Raw genomic sequence first — 19903 nt, forward strand, 5'->3', positions numbered from 1 at the left:
CGAACACCCAATGTAACACCCTGGCCTAACCAAAATAAAGAACAAAAAACCCCTCTCTATGGCCAGGGCGTTACAGTACCCCCCCTCCCCCCCCCCCCCAGGCTGCGGACTCCGGCCGCAAAACCTGACACTGAAGGGGAGGGTCTGGGTGGGCCTTCTTACGGCGGCGGCTCAGGTGCGGGACGTGGCCTCTGCCCCACCCTTGGTGTCGCCCTCTTAGGTGGCGCACCTGGCCGCGCCGAAGGTCTGGTGGGCGACCCTGACTGCACCCGGCTGGCGGGCGACCCTTGTTGCGCCCGGCTGGCGGACGACCCTTGTTGCGCCCGGCTGGCGGGCGACCCTTGTTGCGCCCGGCTGGCGGGCGACCCTTGTTGCGCCCGGCTGGCGGGCGGCGATGGCAGATCCGGACAGGCGGGCCACTCTGGCTGATCCGGACAGGCGGGCCACTCTGGCTGATCCGGACAGGCGGGCCACTCTGGCTGATCCGGACAGGCGGGCCACTCTGGCTGATCCGGACAGGCGGGCCACTCTGGCTGATCCGGACAGGCGGGCCACTCTGGCTGATCCGGACAGGCGGGCCACTCTGGCTGATCCGGACAGGCGGGCCACTCTGGCTGATCCGGACAGGCGGCCACTCTGGCTGATCCGGACCGGCGGGCCACTCTGGCTGATCCGGACCGGCGAGCCACTCTGGCTGATCCGGACCGGCGGGCCACTCTGGCAGCTCCGGGCAGGCGGGCGGCTCTGGCGGCACCAGACTGGCGAGGCTGGACTGACGCACTAGATGCCTGATGCGTGGGGCTGGTACAGGATGTGCCAGTCTGGGCACACGCACCTTAGGGCTAGTGCGGGGAGCGGGAACAGGCCGAGTCAGACTGGTCTGACGCACCTCAGGGCTAGTGCGGGGAGCTGGCCTGGGGCTCCATCCTCGCCCCGCCAAACTGCCCTTGTGCCCCCCCCAAAAAAATGATTGGGGCTGCCTCTCGGGTTCCCTTACCAGCCGTGTTCCCCGGTCCTCGCCAGATATCCTCCGCTGCTTGGTCCTGGTATGGTGGGTAATTCTGTAAGGGCTGTCTGAAGAGAGAGTGGACCAAAACGCAGCGGAGTTAGTGTTCATCATATTTAATTATAAAATGGAACACCTATACAAATACAAAATAAGAAACTGACAGCCAACAGTCCTGTCAGATGAAACACTGAACAGAAACAATTACCCACAAACCCCCAACGGAAAAACATGCACTTATGTGTGACTCCCAATCAACCACAACGAACTTCAGCTGTGCCTGATTGGGAGCCACACACGGCCCAAAACAAAGAAATACAAAAACATAGAAAAAGAACATGGAACGAACACCCAATGTAACACCCTGGCCTAACCAAAATAAAGAACAAAAAACCCCTCTCTATGGCCAAGGCGTTACAATACCTTACATTGAAATGCTTACTTACAGGCTCTAACCAACAGTGCTAAAAAGGTATTAGGTGAACAATAGGTAAGTAAATAAATAAATAAAAACAGTAAAAAGACAGGCTATATACAGTAGCGAGGCTATAAAAGTAGCAAGGCTACATGCAGGGACCGGTTAGTCGGGCTGATTGAGGTAGTATGTACATGTAGATATGGTTAAAGTGACTATGCATATATGATAAACAGAGAGTAGCAGCAGCGTAAAAGAGGGGTTGGAGGGGGGGCGTACAACGCAAATAGTCTGGGTAGCCATTTAATTACCTGTTCAGGAGTCTTATGGCTTGGGGGTATAAACTGTTGAGAAGCCTTTTTGTCCTAGACTTGGCACTCCGGTACCGCTTGCCATGAGGTAGTAGAGAGAACAGTCTATGAATGGGGTGGCTGGGGTCTTTGACAACTTTTAGGGCCTTCCTCTGACACCGCCTGGTGTAGAGGTCCTGGATGGCAGGCAGCTTTGCCCCAGTGATGTACTGGGCCGTACGCACTACCCTCTGTAGTGCCTTGCGGTTGGAGGCCGAGCAATTGCCGTACCAGGCAGTGATGCAACCGGTCAGGATGCTCTCGATGTTGCAGCTGTAGAACCTTTTGAGGATCTCAGGACCCATGCCAAATCTTTTTAGTTTCCTGAGGGGGAATAGGCTTTGTCGTGCCCTCTTCACGACTGTCTTGGTGTGTTTGGACCATTCTAGTTTGTTGTTGATGTGGACACCAAGGAACTTGAAGATCTCAACCTGCTCCACTACAGTCCACAATCATCTCCTTAGTCTTGGTTACGTTGAGGGATAGGTTGTTATTCTGGCACCAGCCGGCCAGGTCTCTGACCTCCTCCCTATAGGCTGTCTCGTCGTTGTAGGTGATCAGGCCTACCACTGTTGTGTCGTCTGCAAACTTAATGATGGTGTTGGAGTCGTGCCTGGCCATGCAGTCGCGGGTGAACAGGGAGTACACAAGGGGACTGAGCACGCACCCCTGGGGAGCTCCAGTGTTGAAGATCAGCTAGGCAGATGTGTTGCTACCTACCCTCACCACCTGGGGGCGGCCCGTCAGGAAGTCCAGGATCCAGTTGCAGAGGTAGGTGTTTAGTCCCAGGTTCCTAAGCTTAGTGAGGAGCTTTGGGTACTATGGTGTTGAACGCTGAGCTGTAGTCAATGAATAGCATTCTCACATAGGTGTTCCTTTTGTCCAGGTGGGAAAGGGCAGTGTGGAGTGCAATAGAGATTGCATCATCTGTGGATCTGTTTGGATGGTATGCAAATTGGAGTGGGTCTAGGGTTTCTGGGATAATGGTGTTGATGTGAGCCATTACCAGCCTTTCAAAGCACTTCATGGCTACGGACGTGAGTGCTACGGGTCTGTAGTCATTTAGGCAGGTTGCCTTTGTGTTCTTGGGCACAGGGACTATGGCGGTCTGCTTGAAGCATGTTGGTATTACAGACTCAATTAGGGACATGTTGAAAATGTCATCGAAGACACCTGCCAGTTGGTCAGCACATGCCTGGAGCACACGTCCTGGTAATCCGTCTGTCCCCGCTGCCTTGTGAATGTTGAACTGTATAAAGGTCTTACTCACATCGGCTACGGAGAGCGTGATCACACAGTCATCCGGAACAGCTGATGCTCTCATGCATGCCTCAGGGTTCCTTGCCTCGAAGTGAGCATAGAAGTGATTTAGCTCGTCTGGTAGGCTTGTGTCACTGGGAAGCTCGCGGCTGTGCTTCCCTTTGTAGTCTGTAATAGTTTGCAAGCACTGCCACATAAGACGAGCGTTGGAAATGGTGTAGTACGATTCAATCTTAGCCTTGTATTGACGCTTTGCCTGTTTGATGGTTCGTCGGAGGGCATAGCAGGATTTCTTATAAGCTTCCGGGTTAGAGTCCCGCTCCTTGAAAGTGGCAGGTCTACGCTTTAGCTCAGTGCGAATGTTGCCTGTAATCCATGGCTTTTGGTTGGGGTATGTACGTACAGTCACTGAGGGGACGACGTCCTCGATGCACTTATTGATAAAGCCAGTGACTGATGTGGTGTACTCCTCAATGTCATCGGAAAAATCCCGGAACATATTCCAGTCTGTTAAAGCAAAACAGTCCTGTAGTTTAGCATCTGCTTCATCTGACCACTTTTTTATAGACCGAGTCACTGGTGCTTCCTGCTTTCATTTTCGCTTGTAAGCAGGAATCAGGAGGATAGAGTTGTGGTCGGATTAACCAAATGGAGGGCGAGGGAGAGCTTTGATTGCATCTCTGTGTGTGGAGTAAAGGTGATCTAGAATTATTTTCCCTCTGGTTGCACATTTAATGTTGATGGAAATTAGGTAGAACTGATCCCTAATATACTGAATCGTTCTCTTCATATATTCTAGTGAGTCTCTTGATTAAAATACTAATTAAAAGGTAGACCAAATTTAAAGGAATGACTTTTGATAAATGTACTGAAAACCCTATTGAATGAAAAATCCAGGATAAATTCTGTTGGCCTGCAAGTGGGAGGGTTTTCAGCGGTTGAATTAAATTAGGTGTATTCACCACGCATAAAGGAATCAAAGCCCGTTATGCACCTGCATAAGGTCAGTCTGAATACTAACGCCTGCATAGCCCGTTATGCACCTGCATAAAGTCAGTCTGAATACTAACGCCTGCAAAGCCCGTTATGCACCTGCATAAGGTCAGTCTGAATACTAACGCCTGACAAGTGGGTAGGAAGGGCATACATTTCCTAAGTCTGAATCGGGCCCTATGTGCGTAGTTGGAGCATGTGTCGATACTGATAGGATCAAAGGAAAGGCAGCGCTGCTCTCAGATCAGCGTTCTCCATTCAAATCTTATCTTAACATTACAATAATTTCATAATACCGACGACGAATCAGCTCCTATAAATATTAACGGCTGCAACTAATGAGGCAACTTATTCTAATGCTTACCCTATAATAATGCACTCAATCACAGATTAATTTGGTACGTAATTGCGCATGTAGTTACACATTAATGAAATATACGCGTAACTCAGTTGACTGAACATGACATTAACTTCAATATGATTTAAATATATGGTCCTACTGCCATTCATCTGGGTTTCATCTGAAGCATCTTCTTATCCTTCACTTACTTGTTCAAACACAAGTTATCAAAGGACATAGACAGACAAGATCAACGGCTTGATTCTATGTTTAGCAGAGATCTTCTGTGTATAAAGTGACGCGGAAGGGCAAATATTTTTTTTAAACATCTAACGATGCACTTAGCTGTTTTACAAGTGGTCTGAGGCAGTCGGTAAATAATAACAACTTTAATAAGAATGTGTTTTTTTGGGGGGGGGGGAACTGCTTTGAGATTTAAGGATGTTTCTACGAAGGTTCTAATGATGAATTGTTTCTTCTTCTTCTCTTAAAGGGGTGGATCAGCTCTTAAAGGGGTGGATCAGCTCTTAAAGGGGTGGATCAGCTCTTAAAGGGGTGGATCAGCTCTTAAGGGGTGGATCAGCTCTTAAAGGGGTGGATCAGCTTAATATTGTGGAAAGATTGTTGCTTCCATCAATGTAATTGTCTGCATTATTTCCAACCCCCCATATATTTTGGGGGTAAATATATATATCCATATGCATACATATACACATACACACATACACATACCTATATAGATATACATACTTTTTTAAGAATATTCCTTTATTATTCCCCGCAAACCCTACCACCCTTCCCCCAATTGGAGTAAACTAATAAACATTAACACTCAGGCTTCTACCTTCAGTTTATACATCTTATACACCTTTTACAGAGACAATCTATTTTACAATAGTTGTATTTTGTTTGTTTTTAGTCCTTCCTCTATTTCTGATGTCCGTCCAGTGTGATTTCTATTTGTAACTGTGCTATTTCACAAAAGTTCTGAACCTATATACATTTTACAGACCCCCGTATGTTTTACATTGGTTATCTTGTTATTATGATGAACTTTTAGCATTTAAGATGCTTTTGGGAAACCCTAGGGGGCCAAGATCTGAACGGAACAGAAAAATGGCTCTACCTTTGTGGAAATACTGTGAAAATCCAGCTCTTCTCACAGTAAGGTATGTGTTTGTTTTCTTCGCGTGCACTTTCACCTCATTGAAAAAGAGTTGGCTCAAGCTCAGGAGTTACACCACTGTTAATACCATAATACCCTCTGACCAATAGGCTATGAAACTGCACTGAATACTCCCTCTTTTACAGTGTTGTTGACGAATTAGAGTCAAAACCTGCTGGTTTTTTTTATTTTTTTTTATTATTTTTTATTATAAGGCTTTGTGGGTTTTTTTCCACTTATTCCTCTCTTGGGTGTATGTGGCCGCCTTGAACGGCGATCAACCTCCACTCCGGTCTCTATCTACTTAGTCTGGGGAGGAGACATCCTTCCAAACCTCATCTTCGTTGACTCGGGAAGTCTGTGTGTTCAGAGGCTACTTAATGTTTAATCTACTCCCCAGGATGGTTTCTGTGAGGCTACTGCTGCTGTCGGTGGCCCTCTTGCTCTGCGGGTGTCTGGGCACACAAGGTGGCAACGTGCTGGTCTTTCCTGGAGAGTACAGTCACTGGCTCAACATGCGAGTGATCCTGGAGGAACTAGTGGAGAGGAACCATAGCGTTACAGTGTTGGTGTCTACCGCCTCGCCGTCCATCAACTTCTCCAGGCCAGAGAGTTTCGGCTTCAAGGTTTACGATGTACCCTTTGAAAAACAAGACTGGCAGGCTCTCAAAGAGGATTTGATAAACTGGTGGTTGAACGAGTCTCAGAAAGTGTCCATGCTGCAGCTGGGGCTGTGGATCAGAGACTTCCTACAGAAAATGAATGTTTTAACGGTCAACATGTGTAAGTCTATGTTCAATAACGAAGAGCTTCTGGAGTCACTGAGACAGTCCAAGTTTGACGCGCTCCTTTCTGATCCGATGTTCCCATGCAGTGACTTAATCGCGGATGCTCTTGATTTGCCCCTGATTTTCTCCCTGAGGTTCTCGTTTGGCATGGTAATAGAGAGGCAATGTGCACAGGTGCCAACTCCTTCCTCTTACGTCCCTTCTCCGGAATTGCCGTATACAGACAAAATGAGTTTCTTTGAGCGGGTCCACAATTTTGTTACTTATACTTTTTGTTATGTCTTTATGAATGTACATTTACTAACGACCATGGACACTTTGTACAGTGAGATAAAGGGTAAGTTGATCAGAATTCTGTCTATGTCCCAAATGGTACCCTATTCCCATATAATGCACTACTTTAGACCAGACACTATGTTGGGAATTTTATTTCATTTAACCTTTTATTTAAATAGGCAAGTCAGTGAAGAACAAAATCTTATTTACAATGACGGCCTACCGGGGAGCAGTGGGTTAACTGCCTTGTTCAGGGGCAGAACGACAGATTTTTACCTTGTCAGCTCGGGGATTCGATCTTGCAACCTTTCGGTTACTAGTCCAACGCTCTAACCACTAGGCTACCTGCCACCCCAGGAATAGGGTGCACTATGTAGGGAATAGGGTACACTATGTAAGGAATAGGGTGCCATTTGGGATGCATAAAGAGTCTTTCCTCAGAGGGTAAATCTACAGGTCTGTTTTTTAGATCAGTACTTCCTGTCATCACTTGGTTTTTCAGATCAGTACTTCCTGTCATCACTTGGTTTATCAGATCAGTACTTCCTGTCATCACTTGGTTTATCAGATCAGTACTTCCTGTCATCACTTGGTTTATCATTATCATGACACTGTTTGTAATTTATTATGTTTTTCTGTGTTGGATTTTGACTGAATGTGTCTGATTTTGTCCAAGTGTATTAGTTTGAACCTCTACATTATACCTATGTCATGGTTTTCCAGTACAGTTCACGGTTACATACTGAGAAGGGGAGTCCTCTGACAGACAAAGTGTTGTTCAGCAAGACATTACCCTCTCAGAGTGTTCTGAAATCCTTTCTGTAGTCAGAAACAAATAACATTAGCATTCCTGTAACATTGTTTTGTTGAAATATAATTTATTTAAGTTAAATAATTGCGCCCAAATTGTACATTTAAATTTATACGATTCATATAATATTCAATAAATATACACTCGGACAGTTTATTAGGTATACCACCCCGTTTGCAAAAATGGTTCGCTCCTACAGACCGTGAGTCATGTGGCGGTGGCTTGTTATATGAAGCAGGCATCGAGGCATTCAGTTACTGTTCGATTAAACATTAGACTGGACAAAACTAGTGACCTAAGTGACTGAGCCTGGTATGATCTGAGCCTGGTATGATCGGTGCCTGGTATGATCGGAGCCTGGTATGATCAGAGCCTGGTATGATCAGAGCCTGGTATGATCTGAGCCTGCTATGATCGGTGCCTGGTATGATCTGAGCCTGGTATGATCTGAGCCTGGTATGATCTGAGCCTGGTATGATCTGAGCCTGGTATGATCGGTGCCAGGTGCACCGGTTCCAGTACCTCAGAAACGGCCTCCTGGGATTTTCACGCACGACAGTTTCTCGGGTTTACTGAGAATGATGCAACAAACAAAAACATCCAGTCAGCAACAGTCCTGTAGGTGAAAACAGCTGGTTGATGAGAAAGGTTGAAAGGAGAATGGGAACAATCATGCAAGTTAACAGGTGGGCCACAAACAGACCAATAACGGTGCAGTACAACAGTGGTGTGCAGAACTCTAATAAACTAGCCTCTGGGTGTAGTACCTAATATCCGATTTGGACCAAACGTTTTTTAACAATGCGTAAGACATGAAGAATCTAAATAAATGGTGAAAACCCACCCACGGACCCCCCCTACACCTCACGCCAAATCCACCCCAAAAATGTGTATACGGTATCAGTTCTCTATGTCCGACAAGTTGTATGGAGTTGCTGCTTGGAGTATTGTTTCTTCATCCTTTTGTAATGTATTCTCAGTGAATTTGGTGATGTTTTCTGACAAATGAAGTTGTTGGGTTTACTCCTACATCCTGATATTACCAGGCTATGACCACTAGATGGTGCTGTTCCTGCTACATGAATGATCTCCTTCCCCCTCAATGTTAAATAGCTAGTTCACCCAAAGAACAAAACGACATATTCGTTTCCTCACCCTGTAACATGTCTACTTTGGTTTTGTTTATCTGGCCACTGTTTTGAAATGCTATCTTTTGCAAGTAAGTAAATGGTACCTATAATAGCATTGTCACGCTTCATGTCCAAATAATATATAAATAACATAATTGAGTTACTGGACAGATGAAGACCTGGGGGTCGTAACCACAAAGTGTCTCGAAGTAGGAGTGGCTGAAGGATTAGGTCCCCCCCCCCCCTTGTTTTTTTCAATATAATCTAAAAGGCAAAACTGAACCTAGATTAGCACTCTTACATCTGAGATGCTTTGTGGATACAGGCCCTGGACTCATGCATGCTAAATGGAGAATGTCGAATTTTAAAAAGGCTTTTAATAAAGTCCAAGACTAGGCTTAATCTATGTCTGGGAAACTGGCCCTCGCTACAGTACATGTTTTGTGGACAAGGCAATTTATTTAGCAGTAGTGTCTCTATACAAAATATACAGAGAGAATATAGGCAGAGGAATTTACATATAGTCAATACTGTATATATAATGTATGTAGACTGTGTAAATTCTGTGTATATGTACATTTCCTTGGTGAATAAATGTTCCGATTCTGATTCTCTACATGTATCAGGAAGTCCGACTAGGTTCTGTGAGCTGATGGGGAAGGCTGACATCTGGTTGATACGAACATACTGGGACCTCGTCCTTTCCTGCCAAACTTCAAATTTGTTGGAGGACTTCACTGCAAACCTGCAAAGCCACTTTCAGAGGTAAGGCTTTTGCTTTTAAACGTTATTTTACAAGCAGTGCTGATTGCCGATGTCCCGAAATGGCACCCAAATTACGTCTAGTTGCGCATTAGGGAACCATGACGGACGTAGACAGCCCGTCAATTGTCTAACAAGATACTGTAACAGTCAGCCATGAAGGCTGATTATCATTGAATCCCAATAAAGTAATATTTGGTACCATTGAGACACTGGGATTGTGTCGTCGTTGGTTACCAGGACATGGAGGAGTTTGTGCAGAGTTCAGGAGATGATGGCATCGTAGTGTTTTCACTGGGCTCCATGGTCAAGAACCTGACTACAGAGAGAGGAAACGCCGTAGCCACGGCATTGGGACGGATACCACAGAAGGTTAGTCTGGTTCTGTTTGCTTCGGGCTTTCCTTCCAAAAATGGCCCTATTTATGTGCACTATGCCCTATTTGGAGCACTACCTAAGGCTCTGGTCAAAAGTAGTGCACTGTATAGGGAATACCGAAATAGAGAGCCCATTTTGGGACTCTGCCTTGGATGTTATATCAAATCAAATCAAATGTATTTATATAGCCCTTCTTACATCAGCTGATGTCTCAAAGTGCTGTAAAAGAAACCCAGCCTAAAACCCCCAAACAGCAAGCAATGCAGGTGTAGAAGCAGAAGTTGCCTGTTGAAATCTGATCCATTTGTGGGATAAAAATAAACACAGATTTCATTGAGGTGTTAATGAATTTTGGCCATCAGGGGCCCCTTCAGAAAACCATAGCTTCTGGTTCTGAGAAACCGTTTCATTGCAGATTCTTATTGCTGTTTTCTCGCCATGTATAGGTGCTGTGGAGATACAGTGGGGAGAAACCAGAAACCCTGGCTCCCAACACAAGAGTTTATGAGTGGATTCCACAGAATGACTTACTAGGTAATAACCTGTCTATCTTTATAATCCTTGGCCTGCCTGAAGTGCTGATCTAAGATCAGGGTGAAGATAACAGAGACGAATAAGACTACCATTCTAATATCCCATAACTGTTTTCGTACAACTGTAGCTCAGTTGGTAGAGCATGGTGTTTGCAACGCCAGGGTTGTGGGTTCGATTCCCACGGGGGGCCAGCACAGAAAAAAAAAATGTATGAAATGAAATGTATGAATTCACTACTGTAAGTCGCTCTGGATAAGAGCGACTGCTAAATGACTAAAATGTAAATGTAAAATGTTACCTCACTTAGCTATTTTAAGATGAATGCACTAATTGTAAGTCGCGTCTGGATTAGAGCATCTGCTAAATGACTAAAATGTAAAAATGTATAACCTGTTAAGGATAGGGGGCAGTATTTTCACGGCCGGATGAAAAAAAACGTACCCAAATTAAACTGGTTACTACTCCATACAACTGTGATGTGTTGTTACCTCACTTAGCAGTTTTTAAGATGAATGCACAAATTGTAAATCGTGTCTGGATTAGAGCATCTGCTAAATGACTAAAATGTGAAAATGTATAACTAAGGAAAAATTCTAAACAACGGGGCCAGAAATGCTTTAACAGCAGCACTGGACCCGAGACTTGTCCTAACCTGGGTATCTTCAACCTCGGGATCAGGTCCACCCTGTCCATTCATTATAAACTAAAAGTCTAAACTGCTGCACTCCTACTCTGAAATGTTTTATGAACATGGACCCCTGTAGGTCCCACACAGTCTATGACCCTACAACCCTGTTCTCTCTCTCTCTCTCTCTCTCTCTCTCTCTCTCTCTCTCTGTCTCTCTCTGTCTCTCTCTCTGTCTCTCTCTCTCTGTCTCTCTCTCTCTGTCTCTCTCTGTCTCTCTCTCTGTCTCTCTCTCTCTCTCTCTCTCTCTCTCTCTCTCTCTCTCTCTCCTCTCTCTCTCTCTCTCTCTCTCTCTCTCTCTCTGTCTCTCTCTGTCTCTCTCTCTGTCTCTCTCTGTCTCTCTCTCTTTTTCTCTCTCTCTTTTTCTCTCTCTCTGTCTCTCTCTCTCTCTCTCTCTCTCTCTCTCTCTCTCTCTCTCTGTCTGTCTCTGTCTCTGTCTCTGTCTCTCTCTGTCTCTCTGTCTCTCTGTCTCTCTCTCTCTCTCTGTCTGTCTCTGTCTCTATCTCTCTCTGTCTCTCTCTGTCTCTCTCTGTCTCTCTCTCTCTGTCTCTCTCTCTTTTTCTCTTTTTCTCTCTCTCTCTCTCTCTCTCTCTGTCTCTCTCTCTCTGTCTCTCTCTCTCTCTCTCTCTCTCTGTCTCTCTCTCTCTCTCTCTCTCTGCCTCTCTCTCTCTCTCTGTCTCTGTCTCTGTCTCTGTGTCGTTGTGTTGTATATCCCAAAAGGTCATCTGAAGACCAAAGCCTTCATCAGTCACGGTGGAATCAACGGACTCTATGAAGCCATCTACCATGGAGTTCCCATGGTGGATATCCCTCTGTTCGCTGACCAGTTAGCCAACGTCATGCACATGAAGACCAAAGGAGCGGCTGTCATGATGGACTTCAACAAGATGACATCCGATGATCTGACGGAAGGACTCAACTCTGTGATCAAGGATCCATCGTAAGTCCTTTTTTGCAGATTTTGGACCAAACGAAAAAGAAAAAAAAAAAAAAAAAAGATTCGCTACGATTGGTTTCCTCGCTTGCTGATTGGCTTATTTCCCGTGTCCGGGAGGAAATTATCACATTTTAGTTGTTCTGTCATGCCTCATTCAAATATAAAATAAAGCAACATTGAACATGTCGTCCCCCACGGATGATACAGCCCCCCCCCCCGGGAAATTTCATTTGATTACTGTTTTGTATTTATTATGGATCCCCTTCTCTTTCTGGAGTCCAGCAAAATTAAGGAAGTTTATACAATTTTAAAAACATTACAATACATTCACAGATTTCACAACACACTGTGTACCCTCAGGCCCGTACTCCACCACTACCACATACTGTACCTACAATACAAAATCCATTTGTACGTGTGTGTTTAGTGCGTATGTTATCGTGTGTGTGTTTGTATGCATGTGTCTGTGCCTATATGTTTGTGTTGCTTCACAGTCCCCGCTGTACCATGAGGTGTATTTTTATCAAATTTTATATCAAATTTTACTGCTTGCATTGGTTACATGGTGTGGAATAGAGTTCCATGTAGTCATGGCTCTATGTAGTATTGTGTGCCTCCCATAGTCTATTCTGGACTTAGGGACTGTGAAGAGACCTCTTGTGGCATGTCTTGTGGGGTATACATGGGAGTCTGAGCTGTGTGACTGTAGTTTAGACAGACGGCTCGGTGCATTCAACATGTCAATACCTCTCATAAATACAACTAGTGATGAAGTCAGTCTCTCCTCCACTTTGAGCCAGGAGATATTGACATGCATATTATTAATGTTAGCTCTCTTTGTACATCCAAGGGCCAGCCGTGCTGCCCTGTTCTGAGCCAATTGCAATTTTCCTAAGTCCCTTTTTGTGGCACCTGACCACGCGACTGAACAGTAGTCAAGGTGTGACAAAACTAAGACCTGTAGGACCTGCCTTGTTGATAGTGTTGTTAAGAAGGCAGAGCACCATGACCATGACATTTTACAATCCAGGGTTACTCCAAGCAGTTTAGTCACCTCAACTTGCTCAATTTATTTCCACATTATTTATTACAAGATTGGTTTAGTGAATGATTTCTCCCAAATACAATGCTTTAGTTTTTTTTTTATATTTAGGACTAACTTATACCTTGCCACCCAATCTGAAACTAACTGCAGCTCTTTGTTGAGTGTTGCAGTCATTTCAGTCGCTGTAGTAGCTGACGTGTATAGTGTTGAGTCATCCACATACATAGACACACTGGCTTTACTCAAAGCATGTCATTAGTAAAGATTAAAAAAAGGTAATGGGCCTAGACAGCTGCCCTGGGGAATTCCTGATTCTACCTGGACTATGTTGGAGAGGCTTCCATTAAAGAACACCCTCTGTGTTCTGTTAGACAGGTAACTCTTTATCCACATTATAGCAGGGGGTGTAAAGCCATAACACATATGTTTTTCCAGTAGCAGACTGTGATCGATAATATCAAAAGCTGCACTGAAGTCTAACAAAACAGCCCCCACAATCATTTTATCATCAATTTCTCTCAGCCAATCATCAGTCATTTGTGTAAGTGCTTGTTGCACGTCCTTCCCTATAAGCGTGCTGAAAGTCTGTTGTCAATTTGTTTACTGTAAAATAGCATTGTATCTGGTCAAACACCATTTTTCCCATAAGTTTACTAAGGGTTGGTAACAGGCTGATTGGTCGGCTATTTGAGCCAGTAAAGGGGGCTTTACTATTGTTGGGTAGCGGAATGACTTTAGCTTCCCTCCAGGCCTAATGGCACACACTCTCTTAGTAGGCTTAAATTGAAAATATGGCAAATAGGAGTGGCAAAATCGTCCGCTATTATCCTCAGTAATTTTCCATCCAAGTTTTCAGACCCCGGTGGCTTAACATTGTTGATAGACGACAATATTTTTTCCACCTTTTCCACACTGACTTTACGGAATTCAAAAGTACAAATCTTGTCTTTTTATCATTTGGTCAGATATACTTGGATGTGTAGTGTCAGCGTTTGCTGCTGGCATGTCCATGTCTAAGTTTTCTAATCTTGCCAATGAAAAAGTAGTTAGCAATATCATTGTGATGAATGAACCATCTGATTCAATGAATGATGGAGCTGATTGCTTTTTTACAAAGTTTCATTCAAGGTTTCTCCAAAGCTTTTTTACTGTCGTTCTTTATGTCATTTATCTTCGTTTCATAGCGTAGTGTCTTCTTCTTTTTATTCAGTTTAGTCACATGATTTCTACATTTGCGGTACGTTTGCCAATCGGTTGTTATTTGCCATTCCTTTAGCCTCATCCCTCTACAACCATATTATTTTTCAATTCCTCATCAATCCAAGGGGATTTAACAGTTTTTAACAGTTATTTTCTTAATGGGTGCATGCTTATTAGTAACTGGAATAAGCGATTTCATAAATGTGTCAAGTGCGGCGTCTGTTTTCTCATCATTACAGACCGACAAACATCCTTTACATTAAAAACATACAATCCGTTTTGTAGGGATTCCTATGACCTCTTATACACTATATTAGTCCCAGCCTTTGGAACTTTTGTTTTCCTAGATATGGCTACTACATTGTGATCACTACATCCAATGGATCTGGATACTGCTTTAAAGCACATTTCTGCAGCATTAGTAAAGATGTGATCAATACATGTTGATGATTTCATTCCTGTGCTGTTTGTTAGTACCCTGGTAGGTTGACTGATAACCTGAACCAGGTTGCAGACACTGGTTACAGTTTGAAGCTTTTTCTTGAGTGGGCAGCTTGATGAAAGCCAGTCAATATTTAAATCACCCAGAAAGTATATCTCTCTGTTGATATCACATACGTTATCCAGATACTGACTGTTAGCACTTGCTGGTCTATAGCAGCTTCCCACCAGAATGGGCTTTAGGTGAGGCAGATGAACCTGTAGCCATATTACTTCAACAGTATTTAACATGAGATCCTCTCTAAGCTTTACAGGAATGTAGTTCTGAATATAAACAGCAACACCTCCACCATTGGCATTTCTGTATTTTCTGGAAATGTTATAACCTTTTATTGCTACCACTGTATCATCAAAGGTATTATCAAAGTGAGTTTCAGAGATGTATGAATGTCATCTGTTACTAGCAAATGATTGATTTCATGATTTCACGAACCTTACATATGTTGACGTGGGCTATTTTCAGCACTTTTCTGGGATGCTTGCTTGTTTTCATTGCTTTACTGGGAAGCTTATCAGAAGTAGATATTCTCACGTTGTTTATGTTAGTGCAGGGTGAGCTGCACACAGTGGACTTCCTACTAGGGCACACCACCTCAGTGCTAACAGTACTGTTAGCAGAGATATTACTATAGTACACCCCCTTGGGCCTATGTTAAAGGATTTCCTGCTTGAGTGTAAATTATTTAAATAATTCTACCCTGAATTTAGGGATATGGTCTATATAGCCTGTAGAATGAGTAACTAGAGGGTTAAGCATAAGTCTCATGAGATTGACTAGGATAGAAGAGGAATGAGGGTCTGTGGGTTTAAGTAAACATCAAGAACTGTTAAACTGTGGTTGTCCTGCCCGAGCTCGAACCCTGCCCTAGCTCGGACCCTGCCCTAGCTCGAACCCTGCCCTAGCTCGAACCCTGCCCTAGCTCGAACCCTGCCCTAGCTCGAACCCTGCCCTAGCTCGAACCCTGCCCTAGCTCGAACCCTGCCCTAGCTCGAACCCTGCCCTAGCTCGAACCCTGCCCTAGCTCGAACCCTGCCCTAGCTCGAAACCCTGCCCTAGCTCGAACCCTGCCCTAGCTCGAACCCTGCCCTAGCTCGAACCCTGCCCTAGCTCGAACCCTGCCCTAGCTCGAACCCTGCCCTAGCTCGAACCCTGCCCTAGCTCGAACCCTGCCCTAGCTCGAACCCTCCAGGTTTCCCTAATCTCAGAGTACTAAAATACTGTCAGCTGGGTAAGACTTTACGGTGTTGAGAGTTCTGGGGAAGAACAATTAACTCTCCTTAGTGTTAGTGTGTTTGTGTGTAGTGTGTAGTGTGTAGTGTGTAGTGTGTTTGTGTGTAGTGTGGTAGTGTGTAGTGTGTTAGTGTGTAGTGTGTTAGTGTGTAGTGTGTTAGTGTGTTAGTGTGTAATGTGTTAGTGTGTAGTGTGTTAGTGTGTTAGTGTGTAATGTGTTAGTGTGTTAGTGTGTAATGTGTTTGTAGTGTGTAGTGTGTAGTGTGTTAGTGTGTAGTGTGTTAGTGTGTAGTGTGTAGTGTGTTAGTGTGTAATGTGTAATGTGTTAGTGTGTAGTGTGTTAGTGTGTTAGTGTGTTAGTGTGTAGTGTGTAATGTGTTAGTGTGTAGTGTGTTAGTGTGTAGTGTGTTAGTGTGTAGTGTGTTAGTGTGTAATGTGTTAGTGTGTTAGTGTGTTAGTGTGTAATGTGTTAGTGTGTTTGTGTGTAGTGTGTAGTGTGTAGTGTGTGTTAGTGTGTTAGTGTGTTAGTGTGTAGTGTGTGTAGTGTGTGTAGTGTGTAATGTGTGTAGTGTGTAGTGTGTAGTGTGTTTGTGTGTAGTGTGTAGTGTGTAAGTGTGTAGTGTGTAGTGTGTTAGTGTGTTAGTGTGTAGTGTGTAGTGTGTTAGTGTGTAGTGTGTAGTGTGTTAGTGTGTAGTGTGTAGTGTGTGTGTAGTGTGTAAGTGTGTAATGTGTTAGTGTGTTAGTGTGTAGTGTGTTAGTGTGTAGTGTGTTAGTGTGTTAGTGTGTTAGTGTGTTAGTGTGTAGTGTGTTTGTGTGTAGTGTGTAATGTGTGTAGTGTGTAGTGTGTTAGTGTGTAATGTGTGTAGTGTGTAGTGTGTAATGTGTTAGTGTGTAGTGTGTTAGTGTGTTAGTGTGTAGTGTGTTAGTGTGTAATGTGTTAGTGTGTTAGTGTGTAGTGTGTTAGTGTGTAGTGTGTTTGTGTGGTAGTGTGTAATGTGTTAGTGTGTAGTGTGTAGTGTGTTAGTGTGTTAGTGTGTAGTGTGTTAGTGTGTAGTGTGTAGTGTGTTAGTGTGTAGTGTGTTAGTGTGTAGTGTGTAATGTGTTAGTGTGTAATGTGTTAGTGTGTTAGTGTGTAGTGTGTTAGTGTGTTAGTGTGTAGTGTGTTAGTGTGTTAGTGTGTAGTGTGTAGTGTGTTAGTGTGTTAGTGTGTAATGTGTTAGTGTGTAGTGTGTAATGTGTTAGTGTGTAGTGTGTTAGTGTGTAGTGTGTTAGTGTGTAATGTGTTAGTGTGTAGTGTGTAGTGTGTAGTGTGTTAGTGTGTAGTGTGTAGTGTGTAATGTGTTAGTGTGTAGTGTGTAGTGTGTTAGTGTGTAGTGTGTTAGTGTGTAGTGTGTTAGTGTGTAGTGTGTAGTGTGTTAGTGTGTAGTGTGTTAGTGCGTAAATGAGGAGCCTGGTATATAATAGATGTTTTGTGTAATGAACTGGATAACGTTCTACTGAATAAACTGGACAAGACCTTTTGCAGAAAAGCTGAGTCCTTGCCTAATTATTATTAACCCAGTGTCTTACAAACCTTGGGGATTAGTCAAGGCTTATTGATTGGTAATTATTATCCTTGGGATTCGAAAATTCACGTAACAGCCTATCAGGGTCATGTTGTAAATGCCGGATCTCTATGGCAAGACACATGACTCACCCAAGTTTTGTAAAAAAAATTGGGCCAGTTCTGTTCTGATGTACGTACAGACGGAGACAGATACAAAGTCCACTCCCCGATTTCAACAATGATTACCGTAATGTATTGAGTGCTTTAGACACTAAACCTGATCCCAGATTACGGTTTATATGACAATGAGTGACAAAGAGTTTGGTGTGATGGAATAAACAAACTGGATATTAACTAATATCCGTTTCTCTTTCACCAGGTACAAAGAAAACATGATGAGGCTTTCCAGTCTCCACCACGACCAGCCAATGAAGCCATTGGATACAGCAGTGTTCTGGATTGAGTTTGTGATGCGCAACAAGGGGGCCAAGCATCTGAGAGTGGAGTCCCATAACCTGACCTGGTATCAGTATCACTGTCTGGACGTGACAGCTGCCCTGCTCTCCGTAGTGGCGCTCTTCATTATAGTCTCAGTTAAAACATGTACTTTCTGCTTCAGGAAAACTAAAGCAAGACAGAAGACGGAGTGATTACCCTGGTCTGGTAATAAATGTCATGTACTGAAACAATCATGGGCGACATTATCGTAGTGGGCATTATCGTCGTGGGCGACATTATCGTAGTGGGCATTATCGTCGTGTGTGTCATTATCGCATTGGACATTATCGTCGTGGGCATTATCATCGTGTGCATTATCATCGTGGGTGACATTATCATAGTGGGTGACATTATCATAGTTGGCATTATCGTCATGGGCGACATTATCATAGTTGGCATTATCGTCATGGACGGCATTATCGTGGTGGGCATTATCGCCATGGGCGACATTATCGTCATGGCCGGCATTATCGTAGTGGGCATTATCGTCGTGGGCGACATTATCGTAGTGGGCATTATCGTCATGGGCGACATTATCATAGTGGGCATTATCGTCATGGGCGACATTATCGTCATGGGCGACATTATCATAGTGCAAAAAGGGTCTTCATGAACTAGGGTACCAATGAGGATTTCCTACACTGGACAACTTGTTACAGCTGCTGATAAGTTATTGATAATAATCAGCCATTTTGTTTTCATGTCATTACATTAAGATATAAAGGGGGGATTTTAACTATAGTCAATAAAATGTACTTGGAGATTTAAAACCTATGTTTTAACCCTATGTTTTAACCCTATGTTTTAACCCTATGTTTAACCCTATGTTTTAACCCTATGTTTAACCCTATGTTTAACCCTATGTTTTACCCTATGTTTAACCCTATGTTTTACCCTATGTTTAACCCTATGTTTTAACCCTATGTTTTAACCCTATGTTTAACCCTATGTTTAACCCTATGTTTAACCCTATGTTTAACCCTATGTTTTAACCCTATGTTTTAACCCTATGTTTAACCCTATGTTTAACCCTATGTTTTAACCCTATGTTTAACCCTATGTTTTAACCCTATGTTTAACCCTATGTTTAACCCTATGTTTAACCCTATGTTTAACCCTATGTTTTAACCCTATGTTTTAACCCTATGTTTAACCCTATGTTTAACCCTATGTTTAACCCTATGTTTAACCCTATGTTTAACCCTATGTTTTAACCCTATGTTTTAACCCTATGTTTTAACCCTATGTTTAACCCTATGTTTAACCCTATGTTTTAACCCTATGTTTTAACCCTATGTTTAACCCTATGTTTAACCCTATGTTTTAACCCTATGTTTTACCCTATGTTTAACCCTATGTTTTAACCCTATGTTTAACCCTATGTTTAACCCTATGTTTAACCCTATGTTTAACCCTATGTTTAACCCTATGTTTTACCCTATGTTTAACCCTATGTTTAACCCTATGTTTTAACCCTATGTTTAACCCTATGTTTAACCCTATGTTTTACCCTATGTTTAACCCTATGTTTTAACCCTATGTTTTAACCCTATGTTTAACCCTATGTTTAACCCTATGTTTTAACCCTATGTTTTAACCCTATGTTTAACCCTATGTTTTAACCCTATGTTTAACCCTATGTTTAACCCTATGTTTTACCCTATGTTTAACCCTATGTTTTACCCTATGTTTAACCCTATGTTTTAACCCTATGTTTTAACCCTATGTTTAACCCTATGTTTAACCCTATGTTTAACCCTATGTTTAACCCTATGTTTAACCCTATGTTTTAACCCTATGTTTTAACCCTATGTTTAACCCTATGTTTAACCCTATGTTTTAACCCTATGTTTAACCCTATGTTTTAACCCTATGTTTAACCCTATGTTTAACCCTATGTTTAACCCTATGTTTAACCCTATGTTTTAACCCTATGTTTTAACCCTATGTTTAACCCTATGTTTAACCCTATGTTTAACCCTATGTTTAACCCTATGTTTAACCCTATGTTTTAACCCTATGTTTTAACCCTATGTTTAACCCTATGTTTAA

The 19903-nt window shown here is 43.2% G+C and overlaps 1 protein-coding gene across 1 annotated transcript; it reads left to right on the forward strand.

Annotated features, from left to right (window-relative positions):
- The first annotated feature begins 5751 nt into the window (after window positions 1-5751).
- Window positions 5752-18659, forward strand: LOC106568567 (UDP-glucuronosyltransferase 2A1). The gene is given in 7 exon segments (XM_014139008.3): window positions 5752-6654; window positions 9161-9223; window positions 9226-9299; window positions 9537-9668; window positions 10121-10208; window positions 11614-11833; window positions 17733-18659. Coding segments are annotated over 7 exon segments (1593 nt in total). The 5' UTR covers window positions 5752-5909; the 3' UTR covers window positions 18004-18659.
- The last annotated feature ends 1244 nt before the right edge of the window (window positions 18660-19903 follow it).

This window comes from Salmo salar, chromosome 13 (assembly GCF_965601325.2).
Source record: "Salmo salar chromosome 13, fSalSal1, whole genome shotgun sequence".
Taxonomy (NCBI): domain Eukaryota; kingdom Metazoa; phylum Chordata; class Actinopteri; order Salmoniformes; family Salmonidae; genus Salmo; species Salmo salar.